Source organism: Cariama cristata, unplaced genomic scaffold, assembly GCF_000690535.1.
Source record: "Cariama cristata isolate BGI_N322 unplaced genomic scaffold, ASM69053v1 scaffold16687, whole genome shotgun sequence".
Taxonomy (NCBI): domain Eukaryota; kingdom Metazoa; phylum Chordata; class Aves; order Cariamiformes; family Cariamidae; genus Cariama; species Cariama cristata.
This window is the reverse complement of record NW_009627242.1, coordinates 17367-29373: the sequence shown is the minus strand read 5'-3', so window position 1 is coordinate 29373 and position 12007 is coordinate 17367. Positions and strand designations below refer to the sequence as shown.

At 42.6% G+C, this 12007-nt stretch overlaps 1 protein-coding gene across 1 annotated transcript in view; it reads left to right on the top strand.

The window, feature by feature from the left end:
- Nucleotides 1-2040: 2040 nt before the first annotated feature.
- RFWD3 (ring finger and WD repeat domain 3) overlaps nt 2041-12007 on the top strand; it is a 19851-nt gene continuing 9884 nt past the window's right edge. Inside the window, exons 1-6 of the mRNA XM_009704376.1 lie at nt 2041-2423; nt 3823-4058; nt 5827-5927; nt 6014-6211; nt 8263-8354; nt 10542-10656. Of these exons, the coding sequence (XP_009702678.1) occupies nt 2041-2423; nt 3823-4058; nt 5827-5927; nt 6014-6211; nt 8263-8354; nt 10542-10656 (1125 nt within the window). The remainder of the gene's footprint in view (nt 2424-3822; nt 4059-5826; nt 5928-6013; nt 6212-8262; nt 8355-10541; nt 10657-12007) is intronic.

Below are 12007 nucleotides of genomic sequence, written 5' to 3'. Positions count from 1 at the left end.
AAATAAGCGAGCCATGTAAAAAGCCAGAAATAAACCCATGTTTGTGGAGCGTGCTCTTCATTTTGGGTCTTGTTTGGGGTTTTTTGGGGGTTAACTTTATGCTAAAGCAGGTGCAACATAGGAACTCGTGGAGATGCAGAGCTGGGCCCGGGTTTGCCTGAGCAGCGCCGAGAGGTGCGGGCTGAGGAGGCCCCTCCGCCAGGGGAAGGCTGTGCTTCAGGCTTCAGCCTTCGGGTTAGTGCTTTCTGGGAGGCTGCCTGCTGCGCAGCTGCTCAGACTCTGTCCTCTGAAAACGCTCTGATTTTTTTTCTCGTCTGGGCCCAAGATGTTTTTTTATGGAGACCTTCCATCTGCAGGCGCCTCCAGTCACTGCTGGGTGGGCAGCTGGCTGTCTGGCTGGAGGAAGCGCTGGCCTTTGCCCCTTTTGGGAAGACTCTAAGATTTAATGGTGAAAACATCAGTCTTAAAGTCGTCTTTTTTTTTTTTTTTTAATTAATAAATATGTGGGGTTAGTTAACCCACAATGGTGAACATATGCGGTGTTTTTAAGTCTCACAGTTAATTTATGAGGAAAACAAAGGGCCTGTTATGCTTATGGGTGGCAATTTTATGAACGTGAGTTTCGTGCTAGAGAAGCAGTGCTCGATGATTGAATATTATCATATCTTGACTGTTCTGGTAGGAGGTGGCATTTAACATCTATTTTTGGCCTAACTTAGGCTGAATTGGTAATTAGGATAAGAATTACAAATGGTAAGTTAGAATATCTTAAAAGGTCTATAAAAATATGTGAGCATTAGTATATCCCCCTCTGGTAATTCTTATAGACATTTTCTGGTTATTCTTTGTACTGAAAGCAGCCTTTGCTCTGTTTGCACAGCGCCTAGCCTAATAAGTTTTGGTGTGTGCTTTGGGCTCTTAAATAATGCTAGAGGTCTACAATTTCCAAGGCCTTTCAGGTTTATGATTGCCTAAGTATTTTTTGAGAACGTGAATGACCTTCAGCAGCTTGCAGAATTTAATCCACACACCTCCTCCAAAAAAGGGCTTTTTTTTTTTTTTTTACATGCCTGTTTATTCAATTAACAAAATAATCTTGAACTTTTTTTGTGTTGTGAGAATGCCTGTAGAACAGGCTGACTAAAGTGCTCTAATTAGGTGGCTAACAGCTGCGTAATAATTAGCAATTACAGTCTCCTCTGGTTTTCTTCAAAACCTAAGGTAGTACTTCTGTTTAGGAGGTAACCCGAAATCTTTATCCCAAAGATTTTTTCAGGGCAACCATCCTTAAATAATGTATGTGAGGTTTTTACTGCAAATTTTGTGTTTATCTGGTCTCAGGCTGAATATGGAGCTGCAAATGCTGATGCTGTAGGTAACTTGCTACCCATAACATCTCGGTTGTAGGTTCTGCTGTGATACTGTTTCTGAGTTTGCATGGTGTCGGTGAATATAAAGGACCTGAATGGCCTGTTAAGTGAGCTGTGGGTAAGGGTCGCAGTGTCTGTTACTATAATGGAATTTTATTTGAAGAAACTTGAAAATAAACACACCTCCAGAGGGAGCAACGTGACAGACAAAGGACTGCATTGTAGAGCTTGTTTCTGGATGTATTTGTGGGTGTTTGTGCAGTGCTGCTCACCATGGAGAATCTCTAGAATATTTCCAAACTCTGTTCTCCAAAATCCACATGAATTTACTGGCAAGTAAATGATGCCAGCAAGAAATCCGTACCTTTCCATATTCATCCAAAGGCTTACTTAAGTCGATTTTGTGATGTGCCTTCGGTGCTAGCTGCTGTTGAGCCAAAGACTTTGAGTCCAGGACTCTGGGAGGGTGCTGCGTGCTATGCCAGCTCATGTATGTGTATCGACTTGAGATGGTTTAGCTCTGCTGCAAAAGGACACATTTTTCTCTTGAGTCTGAATTCTAAAGGCTTTTGTGGTCACTGACTGCTGCACCTGATTCTTGCTCCTGTCAGGCTAGAACTAGGGTGCACACCTGCAAATAAATCCTATTTTTCTTCAACTCTTTGCAGAAATGGCTCAAGAAGAGATGGAAGTTGATCTCCAACCAGCGGCTGGTTACTCTGTAGAGAACCTCAGGACGCTTCCCACAGAGCCCTCTGCTCACGCAGCGCTGTCATCCCATGCTCCAGTGCTCGATGAAGGAGAAGGCAGCATTACAGTTCTTCCTGCTGCTGATGCTGTTGTCATACCAAATGCTGGTACCGCAAGGGAAGCACCTGCTGATCCAGACCCACAGTTGCATCCTCCTGTGGCTCTCAATGGACTGCAAAGGCTACAAGGGGCATTTGATCCGTATCGGCCATTGCCTGTGCCACATGTTACGCAGCGTCCGCGAGTGAGGAGAGCTCGCAGGCAACAGAGAATTGGTGGTTCCCAGAGGACAATCAGTGCCAGGTAAAGCACAAATGAAATTGGATCTGAACTGCACTCTTACCAAGCCTGGCATCAGTGTAAAACTGCCTTGCTTCCTGGCCTATAAAGCCCAGCTTAGTCCAGGTGTGTGGCCGTGGCCAAATTCTGGGCACCTCACATACAATTTAAACTCAATAATAGCGCAGCGCTTTCTGATCTCTTCTGGCAGGATCTTTGCCCTTGTTAAGTGAATCCCACCATTTCTTATGTTGGCAGTGGTGGTGTTGACTCCTGAGCCCTTCTACACTTTCCATCTTGCTTGCGGAGCTTCTGCTCCCACCGTTCCCTCTGCTCTGCCAGATTCCTGTCGGTGCTCCCCGCAGCAGTGCTGACTCTCAGCTGAGCTAAATTCCAGCCAGCATTTAGCTCAGTGGAGCTTGTGCTCTGTTTTGCATTTCACCTTTGATTTGGGGACTGCCTGATTAATGTTTGTTTTCTGGTGACAATTGCTGCAGAAACTTTCACAAACATGCAAACTAATATTTTTCTGTAGGGTTGTGGGGTTTTTTTGTTACCTTCAGGCAAAGAAAAAAATATTCTGTGTTTAATACCATTTGTGATGGGTTTAAAGGGGGATGAGTGGGGATGTTCTCCAGCCAGAAATAAATCCCCATTTCTGATTTGTTTGGTTTTTGTTTCATCTTTATAGCTTTTGTAAATGCTAAGGGTGAAATTATAATTAACTGGAACATTGCCTTTAAATTCAGTGAAACCAAGAACTCCTCTCCTCCCAGATGATTAAACATAACTGTACTGTTTGCCCTTGGATTGCATATGAAGGTCACTGTAGTTCTCAGGGCTAGCAGACAACCTGAAAAAACTTCTTTTTTGAATGTGAAGGATAATTGAGATGATAGCTGAACTGATGGGGGCAGAGGGGAGGATGTTTCTATCCAGGGATGAAGTTCCAGTAGGAAAAAGAAGAAAGTAGAAAGACCAGGTTTAAAATAGTCAATGGAATGAGACTCCAATACAAGCCTTTGCTTCTAGTATTACCAGTGGCTATGGGAACCAGGTCTGAGTTAGGATTGGAGGTACCGATTAGGAGTTCCTTAGGCTATTAGTGAACAATATTTCTTCGCTTTTCTCCTCTCCAACCGCCCCTCACCCCACCCCAAAAGAGGACGATATCATTGTTGTAACGAGAAGGAGATTTTCTTTGAGCTGAGCAAAATGAATTGTTGCTGTATGATACTGCTGATTGTTCATAAAGTGGGCGATTGTATGGGATTGCCCCTCTACCAGAGGTAGTCTGTCTTCATAACTTTGATACCTTCCTGCTGCAGTCAGGGCCTAGGAGTTCTACTGCAAACAAGCGTGGAGAAGTCTTTAACTTAACTGAACTAACTGTGGCTTTTATTTCTTTCTTTTCTGGGCTCAGGGCAGCATTGGACAGTTACTTTCAACTCAGCAGGACCCAGGAGCCAGCTACAGGACCAGTTCCGCATCTGGAGCCCTCGAATATTGCGAGGGACAACCAGGAACACAGCTCAGATGAAACGATAGTAGTGAGCGACTCTGATGGCAGCACTTCTGCTGAGGAGGAGGAAGCGGTGGAGGCTGCAACACCGCTGTTACCATCAGCCCAGGAGACACCTCCAGCAGCTAGTTCCAGAGGTTTGTGCTATGTTTGAACTGTGTAGAGACCAATTTCAGAAATTCATCTTGCTGTTTCAAAACTCAGTGGGGAAATCCTTTCGAGCTTCACAACAGACGGTGCGAAGAGATCATTATGCCCACAGCTGACGGGAGCAGGTTGCTACTATGAGGCTTTCTGGCAAGCAGTTCCTAAGAGCAGTAGCAGCAACGCGCGATTGCTGCCCTAATGTTTATTGCAATCTTTTTGCTATTTGCAGGCTGCTACTTCTAAATAATCCTGGAAATGTTCAGAATAACTTCAAGTTTAGAGATTATCGTTTACCACGCTTCCCCTGTTATATATTATCAAGGAGTATTATTGGTGACATCAGGTCGCACCTTGGAGATCAGCAGTGCTTTCAATTTTCAGCGGATCTGAGTCAGTGTTTTGTAATTATTTGGGATTTCACTCTGCTTCCGTTTAGAGTTTTCTTTTCGTTCCTGTAACTTCTTGTGACACTTAGCTGAGGAGACAGAGGCGCTTAGGACAGTGGGCTTTTTGTTTGTGTTTTTCTTTCCTCGGCTTTTTCTGGCTCACAATCCTTTGCCCAAACTCATGCTCGCAGGCTGCCACACACTTCAGTGACATTGTTTGTGATGAACATATGCAGTTTATATAAGAGTGACAAATAGTTAACTTGCTAGTCAAGGTTATCAATGCCCAGAGAATATGAGAATAAGATTAGGTTGGGTCTTTTTACTTCAGTCTCTAAGGAAAGTCTTTGGGCTTCACACTCTGCCCTTAGTTTTGTTTTTGATTGGCCAGCCCACCTTGACACCTTTTTTTGAGGGTACATCTATGAGACGTCTTTTGAACAGATTCATTCCGCTTGTTCTGAGCTAGTCTGACACGTGACAGGAGCTCAAGCTGTTAAGTGCTGTCTAATATTGTATGAACATATGCTCTCGGTTGGGTTTTCTGGAATTCCCTTGTCTTTTTTGCTTATATAAGCCAGAGTTTCCTCTTCAGCCCAGAACCATAGAGCCTGAAAACTTTATTGACGTTAGCCCAGGTTAGGTGATACCTCCCTACTGAATTGAAAATATCTGCCTCAAATACTAAATGTGACTAATAACTCTTTTGTTTTGTCAGGGGATAGGGAGGAGACAGTGATTTATGCTCCATTTTTTTTAGTGTGCTAGTGGTGGTAATCCAAACATAGCATTTCTGTGTGCCCATGCTTCAACAGAAGGGCTAACAGAGGCCCACCACAAAAACATATGGCCCAGCAGAATTGATAGTTCGGATAACTACCAGCTGGGAAACTGCTTAAGTCAGGGTGAATGGACAGATAGCATACGGTAAATGCTTTCTTGGCACATGAAATATGTATGCTTAGATCCCTTGGCAAAATAACTTCTGCATATCAGTGTCTGTCTTTCTCCAGGCATAGTGATGCAGGGGTGTAACCTTACATCAGCCTAACTATAGACCTGTACGCAGAGTTTCGAGCAGGTTGGAAAATCCTAATAACAATTGCTGTCTTTAAAATACCTCTCCTTTTTCACTGAAATTCTGCTGCTTTTTATAAAAGAAAACAGAAAGTTCTTCAGCAGAACTGTTGATGAATAGAAGGGCTTACACACAGACTGCCCGACCTTCAGTATCCAAGACGTTGATCTGAAGCTTTGTACGTAACCTGTGCCATTGTTGCACTGCTTGTGCCCCGATGATTTCAGATCAAGTCGAGGAGAACTCCTTTTCCCCCCATTAAGTATCAGTTCATTTAAGCAGTGCTTTCTTTAGTTTCCAGTCAGGTCCAAGCAGAGCCATCTCAAGCTTTGTCTCAAGCTTCTGCAGAACATGGAAGTCATGAAGATGAAGAGGCTGAAGTCCAGCAAAAACAGGTAAGGTGACCTAAATGCTTTTGGAGACAGATTAAATATGGTAAATGCTGCACTCGTTGTGTGATATTTTTAATTTTTCATCCTAGAGAACTCCGCTAAAGAAATTGGAGCCATCAGTTCCTGTTGTACCACTGGATGAGGAGGAAGGGGATACCTGTGCAATCTGCTTTGAGCAGTGGACCAACGCTGGGGACCACCGTCTCTCTGCGTTGCGGTGTGGACACCTGTTTGGTTACACGTGCATTGAAAGGTGGCTCAAGGGACAGGCAGGGAAGTGCCCTCAGGTAAAATGGACATTTATGTGCCCTGGAAAGGACTTGCTATGGGGTAACTTCTGCTGCAGGTGTGATCGCTGTAACTGTTACAGCTGCTCGCTGCATGAAGAATCCACCTTTGCCTGCTGTCAGAAATAACAAAAATCACCGTTGTTTTGATGTAACTAGGCCAGGAACAGCTAGCACTGCTTTCAAGGGAGAATTCTGACTTGGATTTTCTCCCTGAAGTAGAGCATTTGTGAGTAGCAGACTCGGAAGTTGGAGGCTTCAAGTGCTAAACCTGTAAATGGTTTTCGGAACGCTGCACTGTGGTCCTGAAGTGTGGGAATGGCAGACTGATTCCTAGAAGCAATTAACTAAGCAGAAAGAAGAAGTTATTGGACAAGAAATCTGTTTGAGAACTGTTTTCAGTCAGTTAATCTTCTGCAGTTTTGAACTGCATCTGCTTTTGCAGCCTTTAAGCAGATCAGGTTGTTTAGGTACCTTGCGGAAAGTGAACTGAGAAAGAAGGTGCATTCTTTAATGTCCCTTTGCAAGTGGTAGATCTGCTTTTTAAGGTGCTCTTTTCAGCTTTGGTTCCATGGGTAATACTGATCTCCTTCGATTAGGTCTGCACTTCTCTGTGATGTGCTTCCATTCCTTAGTCCTTTTCTCCAGAAAGGAATATTGGCAAAAAAATAGGTCAACGAGTACCTTGTAAATAGGATTCAGTTCTGCTGCTTTCCGAGTCAGTGGCTGGAAGCCCAGGATTTCTTTGGCTTTGTCATTTTGAGAGATTCCACAGTCTTGCTTGACTTTGTGCAGGATTCCTTCCTCTCAACAAGAAACTCCCTATTGACGTGGCTTTGTCATTTTGAGAGATTCCACAGTGTTGCTTGACTTTGTGCAGGATTCCCTCCTCTCAACAAGAAACTCCCTGTTGACATGCACTGTGATTAAACCTAAAAAATCACTGTTGCCATCGCAAAGACCCAAACCTTATTTTTCTTATCCCTATCAATTCTGTGTAAGCTTTTTTTCACCCACTCCAGGTCCAGACAGAATTCTCAGAGACCTTCCCGGCACCTTTGCTCTTTGTAATTTTGTGCCTGCTTTCTTCTTGAACCCAAACAACTCGTAAGGGGTGCTTGCTCCCTCTTTTTCTTCCAGTGAGGTAACTACTGAAAAGTTCCTGGGAGAACTTGCTCTGGAGAGAACCTTGCAGCTAAAGCACCTTCCCTTCATTTTCAATCGCTGTCCTTTGCGACTGGGCATTCTCTGCTTGAATAGCCCAGAGCTGCTGTGCATGGTGCTCTGTATACTAAGTGGCTTGAGTGCAACTTACTGTGAAATTGCAGCATTCCTGATCCTGCCAGTGACAGCTGCTGGCTGCCAGGAAAGCTGTCTTAGCCACTTACTGCTCTGCAAGGCAGTTCTTCACAAAGGGAAGGGGGTTGTCTGATCTGAAACTGTTGCCCGTGATATCTTCGTGCTACTAAATAATAGAGAAGCCCACATTTTAAGCGCATGTAGTAATTTAATGTTCAGTGGCGGTTACTTGATCAGAGTATTCACTGCCTCTTTTCTGATCAACAGAGTATATTTGCAAAACAGTAAGCTTGCAGATGCTGTAATTTCTTCCAAGGCCCAACTCAGGGGGAGGCATTATCTCTTCTTTTTAAGGTGAAGCTAAAGTGCTAAATGGTCACAGCCAGATGCACAAAATTATTGAAATATTTGACTCCCTGTCTATCACTGAAAACAGTGGGATGTCGGTGTTTCATACTGATGCTAGAATGCTTTTATGGATTTGGGCCTATAGGATTTGATTGAAGGAATATAATACATAAATAACAGAGTTGGGAGTATACTCAGGGGTTCCTAAATCTGTGTCTGTATGAGGGAGTGTCTCGCAAACACACTGTGTTAATGTTTGTGGTTTTGTGGATTTGTTTTCAAGTAGACAACCTCTCCTTTCAAAGCTATAGGGATTTTTTGAAATAATACCTAGCAACTTGTAGGGATGCATAGTTCGGATAATTAAATTCTTGTAGATGAATTGAACTTGTCTTTTATTTCAGTGCAATAAGAAAGCAAAACGTTCTGACATTGTGGTCCTGTATGCTCGCACTTTGAAAGCGCTGGATACCAGTGAACAGGAACGCATGAAAAGGTATGAGAGTCTCCACGTAAAGATATGACTTTACCGATTGCATGCCATTGAAAACTGCAGTCCAGCTTCTACGTCATACTTTAATTTCCTGTATTATTCTAAAGCAATTTGTGCATTCCCTTGGGGATTATCATGAGTATGGCTGGTTTAACAAACCAAGGCCTTGCTGCGTTGCACGTGTCTTACCTGGAAGGAGAATTTTCTTTTGGAACAGAAATCGTGAGTTTGCGCTTTGCAGCACTGAAACAGCAAAAGCTGTCTTGTGCTGTATCCTGAAATGTCATCGTGGGAGAACATGCAGAGTTGTTGCCAAAAAGCTGTATATTGCTAATTCATCATTAGATGAGAAAAGCGAGGCATAGTTAGAAATGCAAGGGGGGTGAATAGCTGACCTTTTCTGCCATCTTTTCTGCATGCATTAAAGAGAATAATCTCTCATATGAATCACTTTTCATCTTGCTTTGTCAAACTCTTCATGTAGCTTTACTTACAAAAGGTCAGCAAGCATTACTATGACTCTGCTTCCCCCTCCAACTTAAATGTAGACTTTTTATTGAAAAAGGAAAAGCATGTATGAAAATGGGGACTAATTTCTTTTCAGTAAGATGCTGTCACAGACACTGTTCTGAAATTAAAAGGCTGCAGATATCGGAGTTCTGAATCTTGTAATGAATAGAATTTAATTGGGGTCGTCTTCACGTGTCTCTAACTCTACTGCTGTTTTTTCAATGCGATTTTTCAACAGAAGCCTCACTATCTTGATTATTGTTAATCAGAAATGATTGAGGAGTAACTGTCACGAAGGGAAGAATATCTCTTTTGTCCAGATTACCGCTGCCTGATGGTGCTTGAGCTGTACCTTTAGAAGGGTCACGCTTCTTTTTACTGAATTGACACTGCAAAACAAACGATAAATAAGATTTTTTTCGAAAGCACAGAAGACATTTGGGTGTTTTAAATCTTGCTATCCCTCACAGAGGGGTGGTTGTCGAACTGCTGCTTGTGTCTCAGAATCTTGCTGCAGCTCTTCCCCGCTTGCCCTATGTCTCCTCTGCCTCCTGTTTTTGTTGGGAAGCAGACAGCAACAACCGCCTGTCAGTCCCGTGAAGCTGCTGGCAGTGGCTGCTTTGTGGCACACAGCCACGAGTGGAGGACAAATGTGAACGCTGATGCATGCATCAATATTGTTTGCACATAGCCTCAAATTAGACATAAGATCACGGGTTTTGTTCTTCACATTTGAAAAAGGCAGCCTTCGAGATCTGGGTACTCGTGTAAAGAATGTGTTTGCAATGGTTAAATACAGCATTTCACCTGTTTCTTCTGCAGCAAAAAAAAAAATCTTGTGAAGAAGCTATAGGGAAATGACAGAATTCTGTGCTTAGTGAACGTGCAAGGCTAGGTCTGTATATTTAGAGGGTACTTAGGTACTTGCAGGATCTCCCTGCACCTAAACTACTGAAATAACTGGAATATTGCAACTTTTGAAGTGCAGAATGCAGCGGTCAACATTATAGACCAAATGTACAGATAATTTTAAGGAATACTGGTGTTTCTTCCCCCTCTTTAAGCATTCTTTGATATGTAAAGCCTATATGAAAGAGAAAGTGAAGTATGTTATTATAACTGCTGCTGCTAAATGGTGTGTGTACGCACTTTTAGGCTCAAGGTGAGGAAGTAAATGTGGCTTCTATGTGGGCATTCACAGAGAATTTATCTGTATCTGTTTATTTCTGATATAGCTAGGTTTTCCTGAAATACAAAACTAGTCACTGGTAGTAGAAACAAGCCTGAAGATCTTGCTGTGTTATGACTTGCTACGTTACTGACATGGTATATGACATGGCTGTTGATGGTATAGAATTTTCTAAACTGTTTCTATAGGAAAAAAACCCCTGATTTCTCTTTTACTCTCCCCTACTAAATTAGCACATTTGGAGGGAGTGAGGAGAAAGGCTGTTGTTCCTATGGAACAATACTTGAGTGAGTCATTCAGTACAATTGCATAACCAAGAACGTCTCGAGGTGAATGTACTGGATGAGTGTGGTACCAGATTTTTCTGTTACTTTTGGATTTATCTGAACGGCACTTGGGTTGGGTAAAGCCTGAGAATAGGAGTTGACAGCCTGGAGAAGCATCCTAGCTAATACCTAGTCCTAAGGATTGCTTTTCTCTTCTTCCTCTAGCTCTTTAGAAAAGGAGCAAATGTTGCGGAGACAGGCAGAGCTGGAATCTGCACAGAGCCGTCTCCAGTTGCAGGTTTTGACAGACGAATGCACCAAACTCCGCAAGCAAGTGCAGGTGAGTCTCATGCTACTAGTAATATGCAGAGGATTCCCTTTCTCTTCAACCTGGCTTTTGCACATTCCCTTAGAGGAGAGAAGACAGACTTCCAGTTTTAATAAGCAGCAAGATTTAGTAAACTCAGTTGGTGAATCATCAGGAGTATCCTAGACATCCCAGGCTGGCATAGTCATGTATGCTATGTAACACCGACATATTTATTTGTGCTTCTAAGACTTAATCAAAGTTGCAAGTATAGTTTAGCTGTAGAGTTTTTGGGCTGCTGATGTTGCAGGTTCCTCCTCAGCTTTTGTGGTGGCTGGAAAGGCCTGGTAATAACAGCACCACATTTATTCTCCTCATCTTTCTCTTAGCTGCACCAAAATAAGCTTTGAAAATCGCTTGTAATGGGACCTATTATCACTAGTTAGTCAAGAACCTTTGAGAAGTAGTTTGGGAAGAGGTAGGCTATTTGCAAAACCAAAAGAAAACAACAAAAAACCAAAATTTTTTTGTGAAGGTCAGTCAACATTCTACTTAAGCACCTTCTGGTACCATGAGGCCAGGCCTGTCATTAGGGTAGACTGTATGCATGGGCTGAACAGCTGCTAAGAGGCACCTCTGTCCCCTTAGAATACAAATTACTGAAAATAAATGAGCGGTTGCTAAACGACTGCTTCCTTTCTGCCTTGTGCAATACTGTGATTTTTTTGTAACCCATCGCAGCTGCTTTTGCAGGATTCCTATAAATTGTGGACTCTGCTGGTGCTTCCAACTGTGAATTATCTGGCATGTTGCATCAGCGCTAGGTTTTCCAAGAGCCTGTTTCATAGCCAGCTTGCTACTTTTTTGTCGTATGAAGTAGATGATACCTAATCTCTTGCTGTCTAGTAACTCGCTTAATTTTATGCTTTTCTCTACTTCTGGATTTCTTTTTTATAGCTTTGGCTATTCATGTCTGTACATTAAGCAACATCCTCTTTGCTGAAGTCTTCCTGTGTGATGTAAGATAAGGCTTTATAAATTGCTTGCCTAAATTCCTGCATGAAGCTGTATGCTCATCAGAGCTAATAAGAAAATTGGTCTACTTCAAACTTGGGCTTAAGAAAAATGTGAATAAGATAAAACTGCAGATCCATAATGTCATCCTGCAATTCTTCTGATGTTAAATGATAGAGTATCGAGTCTAACTGAATTGAAGTCACATGTTATAAAGATTAAGTACCCTGTGTTCTTTAAGCTCTGTTTCAGTATTTATACTGCATTCATCACTGTCCCGTAGTGGTTAATGTGAATACTGGAAGCAATTTTAAGGTGCCTGTTTATACTATGAATAATAAACTGAAAGTAAAACAATTTGCTGGGGAGC